This window comes from Zingiber officinale, chromosome 11A, assembly GCF_018446385.1.
Source record: "Zingiber officinale cultivar Zhangliang chromosome 11A, Zo_v1.1, whole genome shotgun sequence".
In the NCBI taxonomy this organism is placed as follows: domain Eukaryota; kingdom Viridiplantae; phylum Streptophyta; class Magnoliopsida; order Zingiberales; family Zingiberaceae; genus Zingiber; species Zingiber officinale.
The window spans coordinates 52,031,119-52,057,241 of NC_056006.1; the positions used below are offsets into that span (position 1 = coordinate 52,031,119).

The 26,123-nt window shown below is 37.0% G+C and overlaps 1 protein-coding gene across 3 annotated transcripts; it reads left to right on the top strand.

The window, feature by feature from the left end:
* Positions 1–3,562: 3,562 nt before the first annotated feature.
* On the top strand, positions 3,563–24,849 carry LOC122031088 (protein ROLLING AND ERECT LEAF 2-like). 3 transcript variants are annotated; one of them, XM_042590154.1, is made up of 6 exons: positions 3,563–5,098; positions 5,203–5,342; positions 6,243–6,466; positions 18,481–20,257; positions 20,355–20,512; positions 24,289–24,849. In XM_042590154.1, exons 1-4 carry the CDS (start codon positions 3,811–3,813, stop codon positions 19,196–19,198), a joined length of 2,370 nt encoding a protein of 789 aa, XP_042446088.1. In that variant the 5' UTR covers positions 3,563–3,810; the 3' UTR covers positions 19,199–20,257; positions 20,355–20,512; positions 24,289–24,849. The 3 variants fall into 3 exon arrangements, with proteins under 3 accessions (XP_042446088.1, XP_042446091.1, XP_042446090.1); XM_042590157.1 differs by having other exon boundaries at positions 24,395–24,849; XM_042590156.1 differs by lacking the exon at positions 24,289–24,849 and having other exon boundaries at positions 20,355–20,878.
* Positions 24,850–26,123: the final 1,274 nt, after the last annotated feature.

Consider the following 26,123-nt stretch of genomic DNA (forward strand, 5'->3'; position numbering starts at 1 on the left):
ACTAAGCCGGAGAGGCTCGGTAGTTTGTTCTCCTGATTAGGCCGAGAGGGACCTAAGTGGACATTCCATGGTACATTGGATCGGTCGGCGGACCGATCCAAAAGCTTTCGATTGATCGTTCGGCAGACCGATCCAGTGAAACTAAGTTTCCATGGATCGATCCGGTGACCATCGGAAACACTCGAGCACATGCGAGTGTAATCGATCGTCCAGAGACCGATCGGGAAACACCGAGCACATCGGTGTAACGATCGGTCTTGGAGACCGATCGGAGATGGTATTGCGAAGAGAAGAAGGCGGGGACGGCCGTGGGAGACCGATCCACTGTAGTCTGATCGGCTCACGACCGATCAACAGCTGCGACCGATCGGATATGTCCCGATCGGTCCATGGATCGATCCGTGACCGATTCACACAATCAGTTTTGTTTCTGTGATTCCTCCACTGCATTTGATCTGCCTGATTCATGTGATATAACCCTCTGTGTTGTTAGCTTTTGAGTTTGCAGGATCACAGGTATCATTCCAAGCCTAATTTCAAATTAAGTCCATAAGAGGAATACGACAAATGGCCTTTCTGCTGTGATTCGCGGCGCATGGTGCATTTGAAGCATCAACGGCTACTGGTGTGATCTGGCTGCGATCCGCTTGACTCCTGGTGATTGGTTCGAGCTCAGAAGACACCAGTGAAGACTGTGATTTCATTGGTGTGAGTTCAGAGAACCAGGTAAGGAGGAAGAGGGATTGGCTGCAGCGATGATTCTGTGCAGTTTGACCACGATCCGTGACAGCAGAGAACAGGGGCTTAAGAAGCAGTAAAAAGCGAGAGGAAAGAACAACAAGAAAGCAAGAAAGTGAAAAAAGAAAACAAAACGTTCTGTTGATCGTTGAGGTGTGCTAAGTTCTTGAGCTATCGGGTGAGAAACTACTATCTGTGAGTTCTCTGTTTCTACTGATCCTCGCGTGGTTGTAAGCGTTAGTTCATTCTTCTTTGCCACCGAGCTCTGTAAGTCTTGTGCTTTAACATATATATTTCTTGAGACTTTGTGGAGAGGTTACTCCACCGAGAAGGAGGATCTTTAGCCGGAATTTATCCGGGGTGTGATCTACCGAAGATCAAGGGGTCGTCCACCTTACGGACACGCCGAGGAGTAGGGGCAAGTTATCCCCGAATCTCGTAAATCCGTGTGTTAGTGTGCTTGTTTCCTCTTTGTTTTAGTTTCCTAATTCCGCTGTGCTAACAAGTTTCTTTGTAGAAATTTGTGTTTAAGTTTTTAAGAGACTATTCACCCCCCCTCTAGCCATCTAAGATCCCAACAGAATCTAATTCAAATTAGACTCAATCTAATAATTGGATCTAATTGAGTCTAACTCAATGAGTTTAATTCGGATTAAACTTCTCTTTGTTTTCCTCTTAATAGATTGGATTATTATATTGGGTTAACCATTAACCTAATAACCCAATAAGTTTAATCATTTCATAATTGACTCTTAGGGTTATTACTAACAATTGGTCGAGTTTACTAGAACTCGAAGCGATAGTTAAGCTTGATAAAAATATTGAGCTCGAAGATTTCTTCTCAGGACAAGTAAAGGTGGCAAATTGTTTCTCTTTGTATGCAATAAATGCTATTACTACTTCCTCACTAGTTTTATATGACTTGTATACACCTCCACTAATTTTGTTAACTTGCATTCGTGTTTCTTCCCAAGTGCTATAAATAACAGGTTTCCATCCAACAAACACAACATATGTCTTACCCTATAATTGCAACAAATTTTTTCCAACCTTTTCCAAAATATAATAAATAATCAAAAATTGAAATTGAAATAAAATGGCTCACCATATCCAAACTTATTAACTCCTTTCCTTCTTCTCATATTCGATTTTGATGATCACGACATGTTTTCTAGTCCACTTGTATAAGGAAAAAAAATCATGTGAGAAGCACATGCTCATTCCATTAATTATAAACATCAGAGTTAATGGGAAGGATATATTTAGACACATTTAAAAAGATAAGGGACACATTCAACCCCTAGAATTCTTGAAGAATATAATTGGGTCACGATTGAAATAATAGGGATTTAATTAATGATTCATATATTGATAATCATATCTTTTACAATTCTTCAATTGAAGAAGATAAAACACAAATACAATCATAAAATTACATACAATTTAAATACCAAAGCTAATTTTATTCGAGCTAGCAGAATTGACACCACAAAAACATGGAACAATTTACCCATTCATACCACAAATTACAAACCTTCAAAGTTTTGGGACATTAAAGTGCTTAAATTAGGTATATTGCTCAGTTTATTGATAATCACTAAAAAAACTCATATATCTCATTTATTCCTTAAATTGAAAAAGATGCAATACAAATTCATTCATAAAATTGTAATTCGAATACTAAAATTTAATTTTATTTAGCCTAACAAAATCAACAACACTCATGAATTAAAGCTTTGATTTTTCACACCATTTTACAGAAACATACCCAAACAATAATCTTAATTTTATTCTATAAACAAGAAATAAATCAGTTGAAATATAGGGCACAAAAATATAACTTACCTTCTATTCGAATGCATCTGTTTCTTCCTTCGAAATACAACACAAACCACTTCATCATGTTAGTAGTCCTTTGGTTATTCTGATTACTACCTTCTTACTTCTTCAGACCTGACATTCGTCGATGATCCTTGGGTTGAAAGCGAAAGTTGGTTCTGCACTCGAAGCTTTAAGTTTTGCACTTGAAGGTGAAAGTTGGATTCTGTCCCCTCTCCAATTTTTGCCTTCAATGTCGAAAGGATTAGTTTGGATGGTCACTTACAACTTAGGATAGAAATAGGGGAGGGAGTTCGATGGAAGTCGGAGGAGTATAAAATGAAGAAAGAGGGCAATTTGATAAATTTAAGTAGATTAGGGAGTTGAAGACAGAAAGAGGTTTGGTCAGGAAATGAGATTGCATTTTGTCTGACTTGAACTTACGAGGAAGTTGAAGTTATGGTTAGAAATTTAAAGGTAATTTAGCATTGGAAAATAAAAATATATGAGATATTTTTTTTACTTTTCATTTTTAATCTCTCCTGGTGCTATTTTCTTACATTTGGTGGATGTTGGCGCGGTCTCTAGAACTAGAATGCACGTGTTAACTCTATCAACCTTTAATTCAAAGCCAAATTTATTAACTATTATATATATATTATATTTAACATGATAAAAGATAATTCATTTATCTCACAAGGATCTTTTATGCTAAGAATCTAATAGTTGAAGTAGATTATGAATAATTATTAGTCATTAATTTAGATACCAAAATAAAAAAATATATTTAAATATGTTAAATTTCGATTCTAAAATCTTATATTGTAAAATCTTATATAGCAATATACCATGCCCTATGTTATGTATGAATCGTGATCGAGTTGCTATCGAGCCAACGACGCCAGATTTAGCCAATTGAATAGTCGGCGAGGGAGGGTATTTTGGGTACAGGTGACGTGGCAGAGAAGAATATCTCTAGTAGGTTAACGTCGTCTCCCGTGCCGAACAAGTACATTCTTCTTCTTTGTTTTTTTATTTGTTGTTGTTCCGCTCTCCGCGATCACTGGCGATGTCGTGATGCGCTTCCTCCTGCGACGGAATCTGACCCTTTCTCCGTCGACCAACCCTAATCTCTCCGATCGCTGCCCGATACAGAGACTGCTCCTCCGGAGAAACGCCGGTGATGTGATCGCTGGTGGTTGCGTCGTCTTGGTGGGTGGAATTTGGGGGTAGGTGTTCCGTGATCCACTTGGGATGGGCTGCGGAGGCTCCAAGCCCCAGGAGGAAGCCGCGGTAGCGCTCTGCCGCCAGCGGTTCCAGCTCCTTGCCGAGGCCATCCGCTGTCGATACGCCCTCGCCGACGCCCACGCCGCCTACGCTCGATCCCTTCAATCCGTCGGCGTCGCCCTCCATGAGTTCGTATATGGCGCTCGGCCGCCCCCTCCGGCGTCCCCTGTACTTCCACTCCCCGCCCAGCGGAAGGGTGATCCCGTCCCCCTTCCCGCTGCTGCTGCAGCCGCCGCTGTGTCCGTTCCCTCTGCCGCTGTCAGAGGCCACTCTCGATCCCAGTCTGGTTCCCACATCCATTTCCACCCTTCTGATTCCGACACCGATGATATTTCTCCCTTTCACTCGGATGGAGGTTCTCCGCTTCACCACCTACGTGAGGATGATTCTCCCGCCGCTGGTCAGACCTACGTCCACCTTAACTACGCGAAAAAGGGCCCAGCGCAGTCGTCCATCACCTACGAGCAGCAGCCACCAAGTTCCGAGTCAGTGCGTTTCGGTTCTGTCGATGAACCAGCTCCCGTGGCTTACCCTTATTATGGCTACCCTTATCCTCCTCAAGATTCTAATTTTTACCCTTCCTATCCGTCTTACCCATCATACATGAACTACGGTGATGGTATGAGCGGTGGTTTCTTTGGCTCCTCTTCGCCACCTTCAAACATTTCGCCACCAACAATGGCAGCAGGTGGAGTCACTCCTGCTCCCCGGGAGCCTCCACCACCTCCATCTCCTAAGGCTTCAACATGGGACTTTCTTAACCCATTTGAATCCTTTGATAATTATTATGCTCCATATACGCCAAGCCGCAGCTCAAGGGAGTTGAGAGAGGAGGAAGGAATCCCTGATCTAGAAGATGAAGACCAGGAGGTAGTAAAAGAAGCGTATGGCGATCCAAAGTACAAAACTTCCACATCATCAGCTGCAAAAGGGGAGTACTCAGGTAAGGCTGTTATGAGATCAAAAGAGGTTGAGATCGGCAATGCTGGTGATGATTCCCAACGAAAGTCTAAGTCAATGGAGGCAGGGAGTAGCTTGGAGCATGAGGATCATGTGGTGGAGAAGAGTGTGGTGGCTGAATCAGCAGAGTGGCGCACTGCAGGATTTACAATTTTGAGGAATTACCAGAATGATCCTAAGATAGTCCAGGAGATAAAGGCTCAGTTTGATAGGGTTTCTGAATCGGTTGAACAGTCATCCAAGATGCTTGAAGTAGGAAAGGCTCTATATCAGAAGAAGGATTCTTTATACAAAGGTGGAGACATCTTTTACAATTTACCTCTTGATATTCATTGTCGTTTAGGATTAATTTGAATAACACTTGTTCTTTTTGTTTGTTTATTTATTTTTTATTTGCAGTTTCTGCCAGATTGATATGCGGATTGTTGTTGTTTCCAAATTCGATGAATGCAGACCTTTCATTTGAAGAAGATGACAATCTTTCATCAACATTGCAGAAGCTCTACAGTTGGGAACAAAAGCTTCTTGCAGAAGTCATGGTTAGTATAACAATCATCTTTTTGAGGTTTAATAGTCATGTCATTTGACTGCAATTTATATGGAGACGGCGATCACTAGAAGATCACAGGTGAAACCAGGGGACCTAATGCTTTAACATAATTTAAAGTAATAATTCTGTTGCTGTTATAGGAAATAAAAACAGCAGCACTCTGTTATTTTATCATTTCCTTCCTAAGCAGTACTTAAATATATAATTAATCTATCGATCAGACATCTTTAGGAGGTTTTCTTTTGTTTCGTCAGATTATTTTCTCAGGAAATTTTTATGTCAATTTGTATAACTAAATGTGCTAGTTATTCTATTTTCTCGTTCTTAATCCATATTTGGTTGCTTGAGGTCATCATAATCGACTGGTATAGCTCTTTTCCTATTAAGTTTCCTTTTTTGTTCTATTTGGAATTATTAGTCCTAGCAATATGTGATCTATATTCCAAAATGGGTAATTTGGAACCTATTTGGTATGCTCCTTGATCTAATTCATTATTATGCCATATTGGTCAAATTCATCTTTTCTCCAAGTCTATGCTTATATGTGTTTATTGTCCTTCATTGTTTCAATTACATATTTAACATACTTCTGAATCAATCTAGACTAATCCTGATATTCTAGTTGCTTTTTGAAGTATCTTTTAATATGAAATGTGTGCATCCTGCTGCAGGATTCCTGCATGCCACCTGCCTAATGCATCTGCCTTTGGAAATATTGCAAAAGGAAATTATAAATGTTGCATCATAGCTTTCATCATGGTTATGTTTATGAAGTTGTATATTTGTAACTGTTTGAAAAAGCATTATTCCTTGGCTATTTTCATTTACTCTAGCTGGAAAGATATGTTCTTGTCGAACTTACATGGCTTTATTCTATACTGATATGTAGGTTGAAGAAGGAATGAGAGTACATTATGAAAGAAAACATGAGCACTTGAGGTACTTGAGTGAAAGGGGGGCAGAAGCTGAAAAGCTTGAGGCAGTTGAAACTTCCATCAGAAAGTTATCAACAAAGATAAGAATATCCATTCAGGTTGCGAGCACAATTTCAAATAAAATCAATCAGCTAAGGGATGGAGAACTCTGGTTACGAGTTTGTGAAATTATTAGGGGGTATGTATTTATTTATTGTGTTCTTTTTTATCTTTTTGTTTTGAAATACTTGTTGGCCATGTAGGCCTGTTGAAAATAAAATGTGTTGAAACACTAGGCTTCTTTTACTTGGATGCAATATGAATTCACTATGTTTAACTATTTCCAACTAATGCAGCTTACATCTCTGGTATCCTGCTCTTGATGCTAAGTCATTATAATCATTTGAGTTTGAATTATATAGTAACAGTGTTTAAATTGAATATTCCAATGCCTATTTTCTTTTTTACTTTTATTTTGTCAGTGGTACTATCGAATATATGTTTTCTATTAGTAAGTTCTAGTTGGGAAGAAATGTTGCATATTTCCTGGTGTTGTCTTACAGTCAACCTTTCATCCTATCATGGCCATTGTAGTTTTTTCCTTTATGATGGTGATTGAGGCCTGACATTTGCCCATATATTTAATTAAACTCGTTAACATATTCTATCCACTTCTGTTTTAGTATTTTCTTAAAAGGTAGACTATTTTTTTGGTTCTCTATGCTTCTTATTGTGGTCTATTACAATCTTCAAGTCTCTACATTTTCCCCTTTTGATCTTTTTAACTATAGAGAAAGTAATTTGAATTAAGGTAATCTTGAATTTTTTGAAACATCCATTCTATTGGTACTTTTGAACTTACCTTCAATTTTGATGAATTATTTGTATATCAGTAGCTCATTATATTCACTTGGTCACTATATTCATTATGTCCATTTGTTTTGAATATGTTATATTCTCTTGTTGATCATTTAGATTTAGTAACCTGTTTTTCAATTCTCCCCTAATACATTCTATTTATTTTTCAGTTCTTGAAATTAATCTAATTAATTGGTAGGTTATTCAATCTAGTAAATAATTGATATGACTATCATCTTATGTGCTTGAGTGTTTTTTCTTGATATTGAGAAAATGAGCTATAAATCTTCTTAGACAATTAATTAAAAAATATCGGAAATAGAAGCAAGACTTACACATGATATTCGTCAACTAAAAAAAACTTATGATAGAATTCAAGAAAAACTATATAAAGAATTCTAAAAATCAGTAGTGTTAGCATAACATATATTTAACTAATTAAGGATATGTATAAGACTGTAATAACGAGAGTAAAGATTTTTGGCGGATTAACTGAATTGTTTCCCATAAAGTTAGGGTTATATTAAGAATTAATTTTGAATCTCTATCTTTTTACACTAATTATGGACGAACTCATTAAACACATCCAAGATACGATACCATGTTACATTTTGTTTGTAGATGATATTACTTTGATAGATGAGACACGAGAAAAAGTAAATGTTAAATCTGAATCTTGGTAGGAAATACTAGAAGTGAAATGTTTTAGACTTAGTAGAATAAAGACATAATATATGAAATTTAAGTTCTACAATTTTAGACTTAATGAGACAATTGTTAAGATATGAGATGACGAATTATCTGTAATTGAGAGTTTTAAGTATTTACGATTATTTTTATAAAAGGAGGGAGAGTTTGAAAGATATGTCTTATATATAGGGGTGTAAACAAGCCAAGTCATTTGTGAGCTATTCGGGTGTCGGTTTGAAAAAAGTTCGTTCGAGTTTATTTGATTAAGTTAACGAGCCAAGCTTAGCTTGAGTTCGAGTTCGAAAATATTATCAAGCTAAGCTTGAGCTTAACAGTATTTAGTTTGTGAGCTTACGAACATGTTTGTTTAGAGGCTCGCGAACATGTTCATTAAGATGCTCGCGAACATATTCATTATGAGTTTCGTTTATTTGAATCATAAATATTATATATTAATGAGTTGAGTTTGAACTAAGCTCGTTTATCTTTTAAACGAGTCATTTTCAAATAGATTTCGAGCTAAGCTCATTTAACTTTTAAAATGACTGAGCCATTTTCAAGCCGAGCTTGAGTCGTTAGAGAACTGTTTAATTTTATTACAAGCCAAACTCGAGCTTAAGAATTAAAGCTCGAATCAAACTCGAGCTGAGCTCGAGCTTAGTTAAAATGAACCGAGCTCGAACCTCTTATTATTCGTCTCAGCTAGTTTATTTACAACTTTTTAATAGAATATAATGAGGATGATTAAATGAGTATTCTGTCATAAAGTGTCAGACTTAAAGAAAAGTGGATAGTTGGCCTTGCCTAGGTGCAAGGCGTAACCAGGTGTGCCATTTACGCCTAGGCAGTGACCAAGCTTGAATGAAGCGCGCTTTTGAGAAGTTAAGGTGCGCTTTAGGTGCAATTTTCCTCACCTTATTGAAGTTAAAAAAATTAAAAGTTTATCCCTTACCTTTAATTACCCTTTAAATTAATTATGTTGCATACATGTATATGACACATTTTTCTTGTGTGACTCTTCCTCTTGCCTAGAAAATAAATATCAACCTCCCCTCTCCTCCCTAGTCAAACGTAAACTCTTTTCTAGCCTACCACATCATCAGTCTTTTGGATTTAACTACACTTTCTTGCTTTTCTCTTTTTGTTTTGTTATAACGGTATATTTTTTCCTGACATTTAATTTGAAGTTTGATTTTGATTTTGATTTTGATTATGAAGATAAACTATTTCAATATTTGAATGTTAGGGAATTTTATTTTTATAATATTGTTTAATAGTTTGTGAAATATTTGAATTTTATTAGTGAAATATTTTAGCAGAAATTCTCTTTATTTGTTTGAATTGTAAAAGTTTACACCCAAAGTTCCTTATTTTGATACCTAGCACCTTAAGCCCCACAACACCTATTTGCTTTCGGGTGTCTCATGCCTTAAATAACTATGCTTAAAGAAAACTTTTATGAAATGATGGTTATACTTACTATGTTATATGAAGTTAAATGTTGGACTATGATTCAAGCAGATAAGAAAAGAGTTTATGATGATGTTAAAGTGGATATGTGGACATACAAGGATAAACAAGATAAAAAATGAAAATATTAGAGAGAAAGTCGAGGTTGTACCTATTAAGGGAATATGCCGGGAGACACGTTTAAGATGATACAAACATATATTTAACCGACCAATAAGGTGCCGTTTGATTCTTTCCTAGGAATCAAAATGGGAATAAGAATCATAGTATTGTGGAATGAGAATGAGTATGAACATGAATATCATTCTTAAAAATAATGTTTGATTAGTTGAATATTTTCTATCGAAATAAATAAAAATTTCTTTTTTTACTCTTAGAGGAAAATAAGAGAAAAAAATTAGATGTGAAAGAAAGTTGAATGTGTGAAAAGATGATGAGAGAGATTGATGAGAGAGAAAGTATGATGAGAGAGAAAGTGTGATGGGAAAGAATGAAGAGAGGGAAAGTGTGATGAGAGAAAATGAGAAAAAAAGTGATGGGAGAGAGATGGTGAGATAGGATAGGGAGAGAGAAAATGTGATGAGAGAGAAAGTGTGATGTGTGAGAATGAAGAGAGATAAAGTGTGATGTGAGAAAATGAAAAAAGAGTGTGTGTGTGTGATGGGAGACATTGAGGAGAGAGAAAGCACGATGAGGGAGAAAGTGTGATGAGAAAAAATGAGGAAAGAGAATGATGGGAGAACAAGCATGGTGGCAACACCTCATGCGTGATGGGAGAGAAAGCATGATGAGAGAGGATGAGGAGAGAGAAAATATGATGAGAGAGAAAGTATGATGTGAGAGAATGAAGAGAGAGAAAGTATGATAAGAGAAAATGAGGAGAGAGTGTGTGATGGCAGAAATTGAGGAGAGAGAAAGTATAATGAAAGAGAAAGCGTGATGAGAAAAAATGAGGAAAGAGCGATGGGAAAGAAAGCATAGTTGTCACGCCCCGGAGGAGTCCCTGTCCGAAGAAATTTCGGCAGCACTTCCCCTGTACGGCGGACAATCTGAAACTTTCTACATACACAATATACATCAGCCACAGGCGGCTGGAATATATACACACAACCACGCAGTTATATATATATCATCAGCCCACTCGGCTGGAACAAAACCAAAACACAAAGACTGCTAGCCGGCTAGGCTTACACAACCAACAACCAATACAAAACATCACATACAGCATCAACACTCCGAACACAAAACCAGAACACACAAAGTCAAATACATACACCTCATATACCAAGATCAAATAACAAAAAAAAATGCGGATATATGGCTTCTGATGTGACGTGGGGACCAGCAGACAGTATCCTCCAAGCGACACCATAAATAACCTGGTACCTGAAAAGATAGTGTCAACGGGGGTGAGTTCAACAACTCAGCGAATACCATTGGACATGAGTAGTAAGATATATCTAACAGCAATAAACATGGAATACGACCTTCAATCATATAGGGAATACTGGCGAAGGTAGCGAGGAAGTCAGTACTCCCGGAACTCCTATCCGCATAAAAGGGTCACAAACCGAAAGTGTCAATAATCCAGTATGCAGTCAGTATGATTCACCAAAACGAAACGCAAGAACACAATCATAAAATATAAACGATCATGATGCTTAATGATGCGTCTGGTCACCCCGACGCGGTCGACCATCTCACACAAAACGGTGAGACCGAGGTGGGTCATGACCCACGCACTCACGTCACTTCTCGATGAGTGACCGAGTGGACGGAATGCCACCTATCCTCCGACCCCAAATCATAAATGGGGGCTCAATGCTCTCATCTCCGATGCGATGGGAGGTATCTCACGGCCACCACCGAGTCACCGACCAACGGAGCTAACAGAGTCCACCGTCACGGCCATTACTACTGCTACACTAAATGCCATGTAGAAACAGAGCGAATCGATCACGGCTACCACGCCGAGTCCTCGGACCAACGGAGCTAAACAACAGAACCGCCTACACCTGCCGATATACCACTAATCCATGAGTGGTGGTGTGTGCAGACATGTAATGGCGAGATGTGCTCAACCATAGTAGAGCCGATAATCGCACAGCATGCAATCATGATGCATGACACTAAGCATGGCATAAACCGATCAACATAACCATATCCATACGTATAAAATGAGTACGGTAAAATCGATGGTCACATACCAAGATCTAGAGTACACAGTCGATAGAATATCAAAACCTATGTCCCGAACATAATAAGTATGGAATGTCGCGATCAGCATAGAAAAATCCATATATACATAATATGGGTACCACAGTATCAGTATGTCAAATCCACGGATCTAGGGTATACTGGTCCTCTATGATATAACAACCTAGATCCTAAACATATCCCCCTTCCATAGCATATGTACCTACAATATGCACAGATCAAAACCACAAGATCTAGGTACACGAATCATATATGATATACCAATAGAAATACACAATCCAAGCATGGCATAAAAACCTAAGTATCAGATAATTTGGATATACATGTCAGAAACAAAAATCCAGAGTCTAACCCTAACCTCAGTAAAGCATGGTATGTCACTCTAGAAACTAAGATACTCATGGCAATAAGGTACTCATGACAACAAATCACGAGATATAAGTACGGATACTTCACAGGTGACAAATCTAACATGCTATGGATATCAAACAGTGACATACCAAAGGCAAACATATTCATTGCTTGTAGTTATAAAATACTATGTATATCCAATGACAATATCATAAAAGATAAGTCAAGAGGTACCCGCCTCCAATATAGATCGAATCGAACCAATCCAATGTCGAGACACCCATCCCGAATCAAAGTCCTGTAACAACATGAATCTATGGATTTAGCTAATTACATATCAATTAATTAGCTAAATCACATCCCCAAGAAACTAACCTAAATTCAAATCCAATCATATATGTATCAATTCATACCTAAAACAACATGTATCAAGAGCGTGCCAACTCAATCTATACACCAAACCCTTACCTTACTTTTTAGCTTAATCCTCGGCCCAAAAAGAATTGTTGCCGGAAAAGAGAGGCCACTAGAAGACTGTAACTGCTGCTCGAAACACCACAGCTCTTGTCGGACACCTCTTCACTGCCCAGATCCAAAAAGGAAACAATATGATGCTTCAACCAATTGCTAATGCAAACTAACATGTAGACCAAGAGTCTAACAATTCTTCAGAAGCAAACACAGATCAATGCACTAGCATTATATGCTTAGAATGGCAGAATTTGACATAATGCACTTCGATTCCTAGTTGCCTTCCTGTTGGTAGACAATATGAACAAATGAACTTACGGTGTATGCAGTGACTCAATTTAGAAAAATCTCTACCTTTTGGTCCCGATGGGCGCTTGAGACTACTCTCTTCCGGTGACGGCGATGCCAAGCAGTGGCTGCATCAGAAGCCAGTAGCAAGCAGGAGACGGCTAGGGCACCGGTGCTAGGCAGAGGGACGAGCTCGGCCGCCAGTGGCTCGGGGAATCCGGTGGCCGGCGCTCGAAGAAGAGAAGGGAGGTCGGCCGATCGAAAGGAACTTTGCCCGGCGACCAGCGCTAAGGCTGAAGAAATCACGGTGGGTGCCAGGGCACAGGTGCGCCGGCAGTGGCTCCGATCGCCTCAGATGACGGCGACGCCTAGATGCGGCTCGGGAAAGAGTAGATGAAGAAGCCGGTGCTAGGGATGAGGAGTGGCTCGGCCGGCGGTGGCTCGTGCTCGCCGGCGCTTGGGCAAGGACAGAGGAGAAGGAAGCCGCCGGCACTAGGAGATTAGAGCTCGGGATGAGTTCGGCGGAGGAGAAGAGAAATGGCACGCGGGGAGGTTTGGGGCACGCACGGGTTCGGCTGGGAGAGGAAGGAATTAAATAAAAAGAAAAAGGAAAAGAAAAGAAAAAAAAATAAATAACTTTTCCTCACTTAAATGGGTAGCCTAAACAGGCTTTCCTGGGCCCCTTTTTATCCCTGTGAAGTCGCTCATACGAGCTCCGAAAAATTATCGAAAAATTTCTATAAATTCCAGAAAATTCCCTTATCATTATTCGTCATTTTTCCGGTATTTTACAATAGTGACAAAAGGCTACTGGTAGCCGACCGTGGCCAACCCGTCTCAAGGCATATCCAGGAGATAAATTAGGTTACTTTCTTAAGGTATATAAGGAGACATTTGTCTATCCTTCTCAAGATTATCCGGCCGATGGTGGTAGCACTTCATGCGCTAGCCACTAGACCGTCTTGAGAGGATTGATGGGAAAGAAAGTATGATAAGAGAGGATGAAGAGAGAGAAAGTATAATTAAAGAGAAAGTGTGAAGAGAGAGAAAGTATGAGGAGAGAGAAAGTATGATGAGAGAGAATGTGTGATGATAGAATGAAAAGAGAGAAAATATACGAAGAGAGAAAGTATGTTAAGAGAGAATAATGAAAGAGAAAGTGATATGAAAAAATTGAACAAATATATTAAGGGTATTTTCATCCCAAATTTAATTCTCATTCCCATCAAAAACCCAAGGGGAGAGGTGAGTTTCATCAATACCTAAGTTTTTGGCTTTCATTCTAAAATTTTAATTCCATTCCCATCAATCAAATACAAGGTTTGGGAATGAATCTATTCCTTCATTCCTAAACCCCTAAACCAAACACCACCTAAATGTTTCAGTTGGGTGATGTGAAATTATAACAAATAGGTACATCAAAAAGAGGAAGAGGAACACTAAAAACGATTTGGTTAGTAATAACAAAATAAGATAAAATTTATTTAAATATAAATGATGATATAGTAGGGGATAAAACCAATGTTCTAAATTCGCTAGGTGCTAGTCGGGTGTTAGACCAGTGCCTAGCTCCTAGGCCGCTTAGGTGGGGACTAGGTACTGCTAGACAGATTCCTCGGTATCAATATAATTTACATAATTATCACATATTATAATTTCAATACAATAACATCAAATTTAAAATGAGTTCAAAATTATACACCTAATAAAGTATCATTAGACACAAATTCAATATCATTGGACACAAATTCAACATCAAATTTATTCTACTTCTTCTCTATAATTTTTAACAACTCGTTCTTCATCGAACACAAACTCGATATTATCATTGTGATATTCCTCTTCTTCTTCGGATGCAAAATCATCCTTGTGATTTTTCTCCCTCTAGAGCTTTTAGGAGTTGTAAATTTTCATCTGTTCCACTTGCTTCATCAACCATTTGCCACGTGAGCCCATAGTCTAGTGTAACTTCATCATCTTCTCCACCATCCACCATTCAATTTTGTACTTTTAAAGCATTTTTTGCAAGAAGGACATCGACATTTGTTTGTTCAACAATCTAACATTAAATTGGACAAATACTAGATTGTTCAATATGTTAATATCCAACCTATTCTTTTCTTTGTATGAATCTTAAAAAAAAAAAGAATAAATATTATAGTTAGTAACATGAATATAAAATTTTAAAAATTAATACTTTACTTTAATTAAAGGCTTAAAATTTAAAGCTTATACCTTTGAATACACTCCAATTTCTTTCATATTCAGATGAACTTAGTTAATGAAAGTATCCTCAATGCACTCTTAGCAAGTTGGACGTGTGAGCGCAGTATGTATTTCACCATGCACATGGATCAAATGTATCATTATTTTTTTATATACTTTTGCTACCAATGTTTTTCCAAATAACCTAGTCTTGTCTCTGTATTTTGTAAATTCCTTATTAATAATTGATTTAATTCATTCGCATGCAAAATTTTCATGCATTAAAAAATCTTCATCGTGACCTCCACATAAGAGCAATAGAACTATCTTTATAGTAAAAATAGAGATTCAACAAAAATGCAGTGGTATGAAATGATGTATCAAGTCTATCCTTCATTTTTGACTCAATAATCACTATGATAGACTGATAGTTTGATTCCACGTTGTTCAAGGCCATCTTAATATCTTCTTTAGTTTGAAGAAGTTCCCCATATACAAACCCCATGGATGACTTTCTATCTCCATTTACCAATCAAAAAAGTCTTACCAAAGGAGTAAATATTTTCAAACAAAGTGTCATACCATTTCAAAAACTCATGTTTGTCAATGGAGTAAGCCAATTTCCTTTTGTTTTTGACCATTTACATTTCTCCCACATATCACTTGTAAACACAACCCTCAAATTAGATTTTTTTTCAATCAAACTTTGTAATGTGAGGAAATTTGATGCAAAGCTGGTAACTCCTGGCTGGACTATATCTCTCTTCTTCTCATCAATTACAAAGTTGAGCATCAATGAAAATGGTAAAAGATGGCTCAATAACCTTTTATATCGTAGAAGCTTGCCAATACTTTCAACTATGAGAGTAACAGTGTGAGTTGCGCATGAACTCTAAAAGCTGTAGTCATATTGTTGGTGGTATTGTTTGTTACAGTTTGAAAAATATTCTGAGCTCCTTGTTTAACACACTTGTCAACATACTCAAAAATAAGTTCAGTTGTATGTGTCTTGTCTGTAGTCTCCTTGGACTTTAAAAATATAGTACCTTGCTTGTAATTAACACACAAATTTAAGATGCTTCTTTTTATATCACTCCATGCATTTGTCGAGCACCCATTCTTTGCCCATTCTTCTTTATGTTTCTTCAGCAGTTGCTTTGTTCTTTCAACTTTGGTTTTCAACAGTGGTTTCCTAAGCTGATATTGAATTGGGGGCTTGAATCTTGATCCAAGTTAACCCACTGATTGCATTAGTTGTTGGAAGCTATCATTATCAACAATATTGAATGAGATTCCATTTTCATAAACCCATCTCCTAATATATTGTTGAACTTGTTGACTTCTCTCTTTGAAAAGAGCTTCATTTATATTTTTTTTGCGATGTACTTTACTCCCATTGGAACCTACATTTTCTGAAGCAATTACCGATGCATATCTATCCATGGGGCCAAGTGGAAGAGATTTTTTAATTTCATTTATCCCTTCAATTTCAGGACTTTCTTCTTCGTTTAGAGAAATAGTCACCTTTGCTCTACAACTTTGTTCTTCCATTATTTTATTCTTCTTTCATTTCCTCCTTTCTAAAAGAGTCTGTTTGCACTTATTTTTATCTTCTTGAGATATTTTTTTGACAACCAGATACATTTCTAGGTATATTTCCTATGTGCTCCTTGATCTTATACACTCCTCCGACATCATTTTTTCATACAACTTATATTTAATTTTGTCGAGATTCTTAGGATCAATCAATATCTCATACTCCCATCCAATGTCATTTGACTTTCTCTTAAGAATTTCGGATTCGAGTTGAGTGAGGGATGCTGTCGAAGATAGATTGTTTGCCATTATAATTGTGATAACTTAAAAAGGAATTTAAGAATAAATTTAGGATATAAATCAGTAAAAAAATTAATATAAATCAATAAAAAATATTATCAAAATATAAATGCGATTTATATAACTTAATAAAACTTATTAGATTTTTTAATTTTAAAATATAAAATTATGAATATAAATATGATTTATATGGATTAATAAGATTTATTAGAATTTTTAATTTTAAAAAGATTTTAATTTTAAGTATATTTTTATATAGTTTATTGGGATAATTTAATTAGAGTGTATAAAACTTATTGGAATTATCCTATTTAAGTGAGGAATTATTTAATTAATTAATTAATTAATTAATTAATTAAAAGTTGAGCCTGTGCGGGCGGTGACAGATGCCCAGATGCGTCTCGACGCCGGAAGCGTCGCGGGAGGAAAAAAATTGTTGCATATATTTGAGAAACTTACCGATTATTGAGCAGTTGGAGGAGACGAAAGGTAGTCACAACGTGAGCAGATGAATTGATAGTGATAGGATTTAGAGCTTTAAATGGAAAAAATCATATTTCAATGATGCGCAGGGTCCCCAGTGTTGCCTAGACGGCAGGGCCGCCCAGGTTGGCCGCCTAGCACCTTTTCAATGCAGTTGCCGGTCGTCGAGCGCCTAGGCGGCGTCTAGGCCGCGTTTTAGAACTGAGGATAGAACCCAATGGATAGAAGAATCCATATAGTCGATCTAATCTAATGAGATAAGGTTTAGTTGTTGTTGTTGTTGTTGTATAACACCGAGAAAATGACAATTGAAGCCTTAAGCGAGTCCCTATTTTTTATATACTTACTGTATCTTTGTAGGATAAGAAAAAAATCATCTTAGCATGTTATATCAGTAATTGAGGCTAGGGGTGAGCAAAAGTTTGATTAAACTGAATTAACCGACCGAATCTAAAAATTCTGTTCGATTATTTCGAAAATTCATTTTTTTTTAAATATCAGTTTGGTTTCGGTTTTAAAACTCCTAATTCGGTTAAACCGAATAAATCAAAATTTTGTTACCATGATTTTATTACCCTTTTACAACTATTATAATTGTTAGGGATTTAGATGAGGGATAGTATTTAACTTATAATTTTGCATGATACCACGTTCTCAAAATTGTCAGTAGCAATGATAGGCGTTCACATTCTCAAAGTCGTCAACTTAAAAGTTTAAATCAGATAGAAATATATCAATAATAAAGAGTTCAGTTAATTTGATCGAAAATTAACTGACAGTTCAGTTTGTTTGGTTTTTGTGGAAAGTTCGGCTGGTTTAGTTTGAAATATTTTTGGTTTATTTGGGTTCAGTTAAATCGGTTTGGTTGGTTTGTTTTTGAACAGATTGCTCAACCCTAATTGCGGCTACAATTATGCAAAGTAGGGCTTTGTTTGACTCCCATTAGTAATTAGTGTCAGATTGCAAAGTTAATTTTGATCAAGGGCAAAGCATCAGTGCTGCTGAAGGTCTGGTGTAGAAATGGGAATTGCCCTTTTTTCTTTCACCCTTTTAAATTCCGGTGAAAATAAATAAAATAGTAATTAGTATCTGATTTGTATTTGTTTCATTGGGCTTCTAGAGATGAGTTATCAAATCATTGTTTTATCATTATTTTTTAGTATGAAAATAAACCAAAATAGTTTCATTGAGTTGTTTGAGATAAACCTATCTTAATGTTGATGCATATCAGCTTGTATGTACTCGAATTTACAACAGAATCATCTCAAAATTCTATTTCATCTTGTTTCAATTTTATTGTTCTTGTACATGCAATGCGTTCTTATTGACACTATAACCTTGCAGTTTTGAAGAGATGTGGAGAGTCATGTCAGAATGCCATCATATTCAGTATCAAGCAATATCCCAGGCTAAAAATCTAGACTCTGTTGTCTCTGGAGGAAAGTTTTCTGATGCTGATGCGATAAAGCGCATAGAATTAGTGATGGCAGAATGGATTACTAATTTCTCTATTTGGGTTACTGCTCAGAAGATGTATGTTAATGCTTTGAATGGATGGTTAATGAAGGGTATAGCTTATGAGCCCGAGGTCACTGATGATGGTGAGGTTCCTTTTTCTCCTGGGAGGTTAGGTGCACCTCCTGTATTTGTCATCTGCAACTACTGGTCTTCCAGTATCAATATGGTATCTGAAAGGGATGTTGTAAAAGCAGCCCTCTCTTTTATAGAAAGCGTCATTAATATATGGAAAGAGCACAAAGCTGTACAACAGCAAAGACAGTTGACAAACAGAGATATGGATAGCAAACTACAATCAATTGAAAAGGAAGAGCAAGAAATGCTTAAGCAGAGACAGAGATTACTGGTAATTTCCAGTGAAAATGGGATGCCAACTACTGGGGATCAAGGATCAACTGTGATAAGTTTTCAGTCAAGTCTGAGCCACATCTTTCAAGCTGTAGAAAATTTTTCTGCTAATACCGTGAAATTATATGAGGTACTTAACAAACAAACTGAAGAAGAGAAACAAAAATTGACTGGAGCAAGTGCAAAGGTGCAGTAAGATTACGTGTAATAAGATTATGCCTCATTTTGATTCAGCATTTTATTATTTCCTGGCCTCACAGAGATTCTCAAAGTTTGAAAACTCGAGCTGCCTTATTTTGAAAAGGCGAAGCTTCGCCAGTAGACAGATTACAATTGAACTATGGAAAGGCCAGATGAATGAAGTGATCCATTGGCTATGGTTCTTGAAAGGTAAACTCCTAGGAACAAAAACTTGTGCTTAAAAGAAGCAATAAATTTTCGCATGGAAAAATTGGGGAATGATGGATAACTTGGAATGATCACATTTTATGAAGGGTTTTCTGCACTTCCTGAGGAAGGAAAGAAGTTGTCTTGGTCTGAATCCTAGTTAGTCAGGGTGTGGCATATGACAGCTAATATTTGGTGAATCATTCTCTTTTTCACCAGTCATTTGATCAAGGCTGTGAATCAGCTCCATTTCATATGTGTCCAGTGGTAGGATAGATATTTCTAGTGTCGAATGAGCTTCACAGTGTTTCCCAAAAACAATCCAGAAACATGGAGTGAGCTTTGGTTCAATGGTTCTGGAATGAGCTTTATTGACAACTTAGAAAACATTTAACACCTTGGATTGAGCTTCTGATGTGAACTTCTTATAGTTTAAGATTATCTTGACCAGTGAGTTCTGAGAAGCTGTCTTTGCAATGGTATTTTAACTAACCAGCTGACGAACAGTATCCATGTTGCAAAATAGGGTTTCAATGGAGTGAAAAATTTGATTCAGGCACCTGAGACCACTTTTTTAATCTCTGGAGACAAAAGTAGTGAGGTGAATTATCACATGCTGCAGCTGTTCACTTGTTTGTTAATCTACTGCTTGTGGTGGCGCTCTGGGCAAAGAGTAAATGAGAGCTTTGTTGCCGCCTGCTTTTGATGTTGCTACGTCAGGATGATCTTGGTGCAGTGCAAGATATGAAGATTTGCTGTAAGCAGACTTTCTACCTCCCTGAGATGGCATATCATTCTCACTATGGTTAAGGCTTCAGGAAAGAGTAGCAGAAACTTGAATCATGATTAGCTGTCCCTGGTGCATAAAGTAAGTAGTCCCAATTAATTTTTTTGTCTAAGCGTCTGTGACTTGTGTGAATAAAGTACATTTGTCTCTGTGCTGATTGATTGATGGCATACTGCAGGGTTGTTTGCCCTAATTGGCTTCGTTAGTGAACAAGTGAAACTGGGTATGCAGGTTGCCAGGAATCAATGATTTCGGCCAAGCACATTGCTGTTTGCACTCTGTCGTCAGCACTGACTGAGGCATGTCGAGTTGTTTATTTAAGTTAGAACGGCTGAGGTAGTCCCTTTGCGCTATAATAGCAGACTTAACATATTTTTTCTAACCTATAATTTATTATATACTATTTTTATTTTTACCTTTTTAAAATTCCCATATTTATGTTGATTTCATTTCCCTTTTTGTGGTCTATTATCATTTATTCATTAATTCTACTTAGATCAGTTCTTACGGAGTGAATTATATGTAATCCTATCTATCATCGGATACTATCCCAAGGACTTCGTTTCTCAATTGATTCAATACAAAGTGCAAATTTTAGAATCTCCTTTCCATCTATCTGGAGTTTTTGTACGTAGCTTAATATTGTTAGGTTTCATTTTGTTGGTTGAATAAACTTGGAATGAAAGGAAAGGTTAGTGTTAATTTTGATTGAGTTGGCTGGAATGATTTTAAAGAGTGGCTTGGAAGCTTAAAATTAGTTTCAATTTCTCTCTTCATATCTTTTATTGTGTATATCATGTTCCTGGTAAATTAGTAAAATGATCTGTTAAAAGAGTGTTAGATATTAACATTAAGATGAAATTATGATTAGAACTTCCTTTGACATTAAAATTCGCATTCTGGTTAGCGTTCCTTGGGCAATTTAAAAGAGAGTCATGTTCCAGTCTTTAGCTCACCACTTCCTAGTTGTAGGATGGCTTGCTTTCTCCTTGAGAATGAGGTTTCCCTTCAAACAGTCTAAACAAGTCTGAGAACAATGCAGTATGGTCTTGCCAATACAAGCAGTAGGCCATGGTTCCCCAACCCATGATCTTAAGTCTGATTTGCTAAGAAATAGGGATGTAAACGAGCTGAACTGAGCCGATCAGTATTAGGCTCGAGCTCGGCTCGTTTAAGTTATATTCGGGCTCGAGCTCGGTTCGAGCTCAAATCGAACTTTTATTACAAGACTCGAGCTCGGCTCATTTTGGAATTATCAAGCTCTCGAACAGTTCGAGCTCGACTCGTTATTAGCTCGATTATCATAGTTAACGAGCCTAATTCGTTAAGTGAGCTTGGGCTCATTTTCGGGCTCATTTTAGAGTTCGTTTTTTTGGCTCGTTTTAAAGTTCGTTTTAAGGTTCGTTTTAGAACTCATTTTTTGGCTCGTTTTAGAGCTCGTTTTTTGGCTCAATTTAAGGCTCGTTTTAATGCTCGTTTTTTGACTCGTGAGCCTACAAACGAGATGTTCGCGAGCTCACGAGCCGAATATCCTTAAGCTCGAGCTCGACTCGATAAAACTGTCGAGCTCGAAATCGAGCTCGAGCTCGGCTCGATAAGATAAACGAACGAACTCGAACGAGCTTTTTATCAAACCGAGCTCCGAATAACTCGCGAACCGTTTGATTCATTTACATCCCTACTAAGAAAGAGTTGCTCACCTCATGTAGGATCACTTTCGAAGCCAATCTTGCATATGTGCAGTCCTTTAGACCATGTAGGATTACTTCCTCTCTTCTTGGACATTTTTTGCTACTACTATCCATCGGAAGGTACCTTCTACAGCGCTTGAAGTTTGTAAGCAGACCATCACAGCGCATTCATCACAAGAAGGTTTAGATAACATGTTTGTCTTTCTAGAGCTAGTGATTTGTGTAGGAACTTTAGAGCCGCAAAAATCACTTTTTTGTGTTGCGGAAAACCTCAAAGTTCTTGCCACGGATCTGTGCGAAGATAAAAATTTACATATACTTAGTTTTGTCCTGGATCTACACTAGATCTACATGGTAGAGATTATACCTTTGTAGCGAAGCCCTTCGCTTATCCCGCTCGTCCAAAAGTTGCCGGATCTCGTAGAGTGTCAAGTGAACACTCCTCTACAAGTATCCACACGGACAAAAGGTGGAGAAAAACCACTTAGAGTGTGCTAACACTCTTGGTGGTCTCGGCAATGGAGGATGAGAGGGAGAAGAGAATGTAGAGAGGAAGAAGAAGACTTGAATTAGTACACAAATTGCTTAATGCCTCATTAATGTGGTCGACCACTTAATGGAGGGGTTTTTAAACCTCCATGTAATACCAAGAGTCATGTCTCTTGGTTTTCCTCATAAGGTGATACACAATGATGTGACTTTGATGATGTGGAACACCATCATTAGCCGGCCTATGCCAAGTCACAAATGAGGTGGCATTTGGTCAAGTCAAACTTGACCCTTCATCTTCCCTCTCAAGTCAAGTCAAACTTGACCCATTTATCTCCTATGGTTGATCAAATCTAACCATTGATTCAAGTTAATTTGATTTAATGAATCTCTATTCATTGAATTAAATTGATTCAATAAGTCATAATCTAAATTAGACTCATTCAACGCATGAATCAAATTGAGTCCAATTCAATTAGTCTAATTTGGATTACTTTTAATCTAATTTGGTTCATCATATGAACCTAATCCTCTTGGTCCATCATATGAACCTAATCTCCATCTAATTGCCCTTTGTGTGTGATCCTATAGGTTCTTGTAACGTTGGCAATGCTCCTATACTCATTTAGAAGCATAAGTAATGAGTGATATCTAGCAACACATTATTACTACCCAAGTTACAAGAATGTTGAGATCCAACATCACCTTGTGACTACTAATTGTGACTCTTACAATATATGATAATGTCCTTCTATCCTAGACATCTAAATTGATCAACTGAGGCATAGACCGTGTCATCCTCTAATCAATTTATATCTCGAACTCCAAGTAGACTCACTCTAAACAAATGAGCTTAATATCTCATATTGACTCATTTGGGCATGACCATGCACTTAGTGGTCTCACTCTGTCAAAAATCATGATGTCACTCCCGTCATATAGGAGGGATAGATCCCATCTACATCACTCACATCCCTCCGCATAATTTGTTACATACCCAGTAATCGCCTTTATAGTCCACCCAGTTACGGGTGACGTTTGACGAAGCCAAAGTATGCAACTCCTTATGTAGGAAACCATGGTGACTTCAGGTCCAAGGACTCATAATCATACTAATAGTCACATGAGAAAGTATATGATACTCATATAACGATCCATGATACTTTCTCATGGCGGGTCATTCAGTATACATTCTCCAATGCATACCCATGTATCAACTTGATATCTCTATATCCATGACTTGTGAGATCAAGTCATCGAGTTGACATACATGTTAGTCTCAGCGCATTAACATTGTCCCTGAATGTTAATATTCGACTAGGAATGATTAAGAGTAGTGTTCTTTATATCATCTCACTATCGATTCAACCAATCAATTGATATATATAAGAACCTTCTACTCAAGGATGCTATTACACTTAGTTATTTGACACCAATACAAGTAAGTATAATAACCATAAAGAAATGCCTTTATAAGTATATAGGAATATGATACATCGAGTCCATACAACAATCATCATATGATTGGTTTTAGAGCTCTAACTAACAATTTGTATCCAGGCTTGACAAGATATTGGCCATTACTCATCTTCATCTAGATCAATAGGTTTAGGTGTCGCTTTGCACTTCGGGTCACAGCGAATTAAGTTTCTTGAGTTCCCCATCTAGAAGTTTGTTTTGCAGTAAGCTCAAAATCTGATTTCCCTCATCAAGCATGCGGACAACTTTGAGATTATGTTGTGTCAAGCAATGGTGTACGTACTGCCAGTGAGCTAAAAGGGTCTCCTTTGACCTAGTCGTCTTGTGAAAAATTTGAACCTTTTTGTTGGGGAAACGTTTCTCTTATGGCTGAGTTAGACAATATGGTTTTGATAATTTATCAATACAACTTAAGTTAGACATGAATTTAATGTTGATGCATCAAGTATGCAGGTTGGTTGTATCATGACTGAAGAAGGGCAAGTAGCCTGGATAGGATGGTTAAGGATAGCCTGAATTGAGATGACTTAGAGATTTTTTATTACTATGGGGATTGTAGACTCGAAGGAATCAAGTGGTGGACTTAGAGCTTGGGAGGAACTTGATGGACAAGGGTGGTTAACCACCATCAACGAAGATGCTTGGATGAGTCGAGGACAATAGCTTAGATCGAAAAGAAAGTGAAGAATCAAAGACTGATCCCTATATTATGTTTGCGTGTGGATGTAATCTTGGGTTTGTTTAGACATAAATTGTAATAATGTGTAATTGTACAAGTAGTGGGTGAGTTTTCTTGTGTTTGGTTGAAGTCTTGAGGTGTTCTCAAATCATCCTTGTCGACCAACTGATATATTGGACTGAAGCCAAGTAAGGGGGACTGTCCTAGTTCAAATTGGCTCGCCAAGAGTTGGCAGTCAATTATTTCTATTTAAGTTGTAATCAAATGGATGGTATCCAACTGATTCAAGTTGTAGTAGTTGTAATTTAACATTCAGATCGGAGCAATGCAATCAATTGAAGATTTTTTTTCAGTTGTCCTGAGATGACTAAATTGTGAAGGTAGAAAGCCTTGGATATAAAATTTTTTGAAGAGCTTTTGGGCGTTAAGAACCCACAAACATTTCTTAATACCTTATTCTCAAATGATACAAGTGCTAAATTAATTTCACATGCTTGGACGGTTGGACCAAGGTTGAAGGCTTCGACATGTTAAGCTCTTGGTAATTTACCTCTTGTATTTGTGCTTTCATCTTTGGAGTGTCATACTAGATGTGTTATAGGACGTGAAATAGGAATGAGGTCTCTAAACCACTTAAAATCCATTATCAGTAAGTATTTATATTTTTATTTGTTTTTTATATTCGTTGCCTATGAACACTCGGGATTACACATGTGGGAGTCTCGCTCTACTTTTCATTGTCTTGTGAGGATTTGATGAAGCGCCTTGTCTATTGACCCCTAAAGCATTCATTGTTCCTATAGTTGGTCCAAATCACAACTTTAATAAATTTTGAATTGATATCAAGGGAGATGACAATGCAAGAAGATCAATCAGGTAATAAGGCCGACATTTGATCTTTTATTTTTATTTTATTTTTTTTGGCAATTTTGCATGTTGGAAAGGAGAAAGCGAAGACTATTTGACGACCAATTTGAGATTTGGATCACCATCACAAAAGGATATGGAGTCCCATTGAATGAGGATAGTAAGCGAATGTTCAGTGAGATGAAATTAGAAAATAAAGAAGAAATTCCAAGTCAATGGCAAGGCTAACATTGCTGCATGAAAGCAACTCCGATTCAAAAATTGCCAAGAGGGATTTATTAATGAATCAACTCTAAAATTTTAAGATGCATGAAGAAGAAATGATGAGTAAGGTTTAAGGAGATTCACAATGTGGATTAATTGCACTTCGAGAGGAAGAGCGCAACCATAATTTGGTTCAATTCAATTTGAAGGAATTCCTCTAACACCGTTTTGAACATCAATTGTTGATTTTTATGATGTATCAAAAGATCTCAAGATATATTTTTTAGAAAAATTCTTTGTCAAATAGATCTCCACGAAATTATATTTCAAAAGTACATTTAAAAAAAAAAAACTAGTTTGAGGAGTATTTTTTATATACATTTGATTTTTTAAAAATATATTTTATTATTATTTTAAATAAATTTAGCCTATGGTCTGCATTGACATAGACACGAGTTAATTGTAGTATTCTAGTAAAAGATGATTATATCCATTTTAAGTATTTTTTATAGTTTGTTTTTAGATTATATGAAGAGAT

Coding starts and splice junctions, on each gene's coding strand:
- LOC122031088 (XM_042590154.1), top strand. CDS start 3,811: ATGGGCTGCGGAGGCTCCAAGCCCCAGGAGGAAGCCGCGGTAGCGCTC. Junction 5,099..5,202: donor GAAGGATTCTTTATACAAAG/GTGGAGACATCT, acceptor TTTTATTTGCAG/TTTCTGCCAGATTGATATGC. Junction 5,343..6,242: donor AGCTTCTTGCAGAAGTCATG/GTTAGTATAACA, acceptor ACTGATATGTAG/GTTGAAGAAGGAATGAGAGT.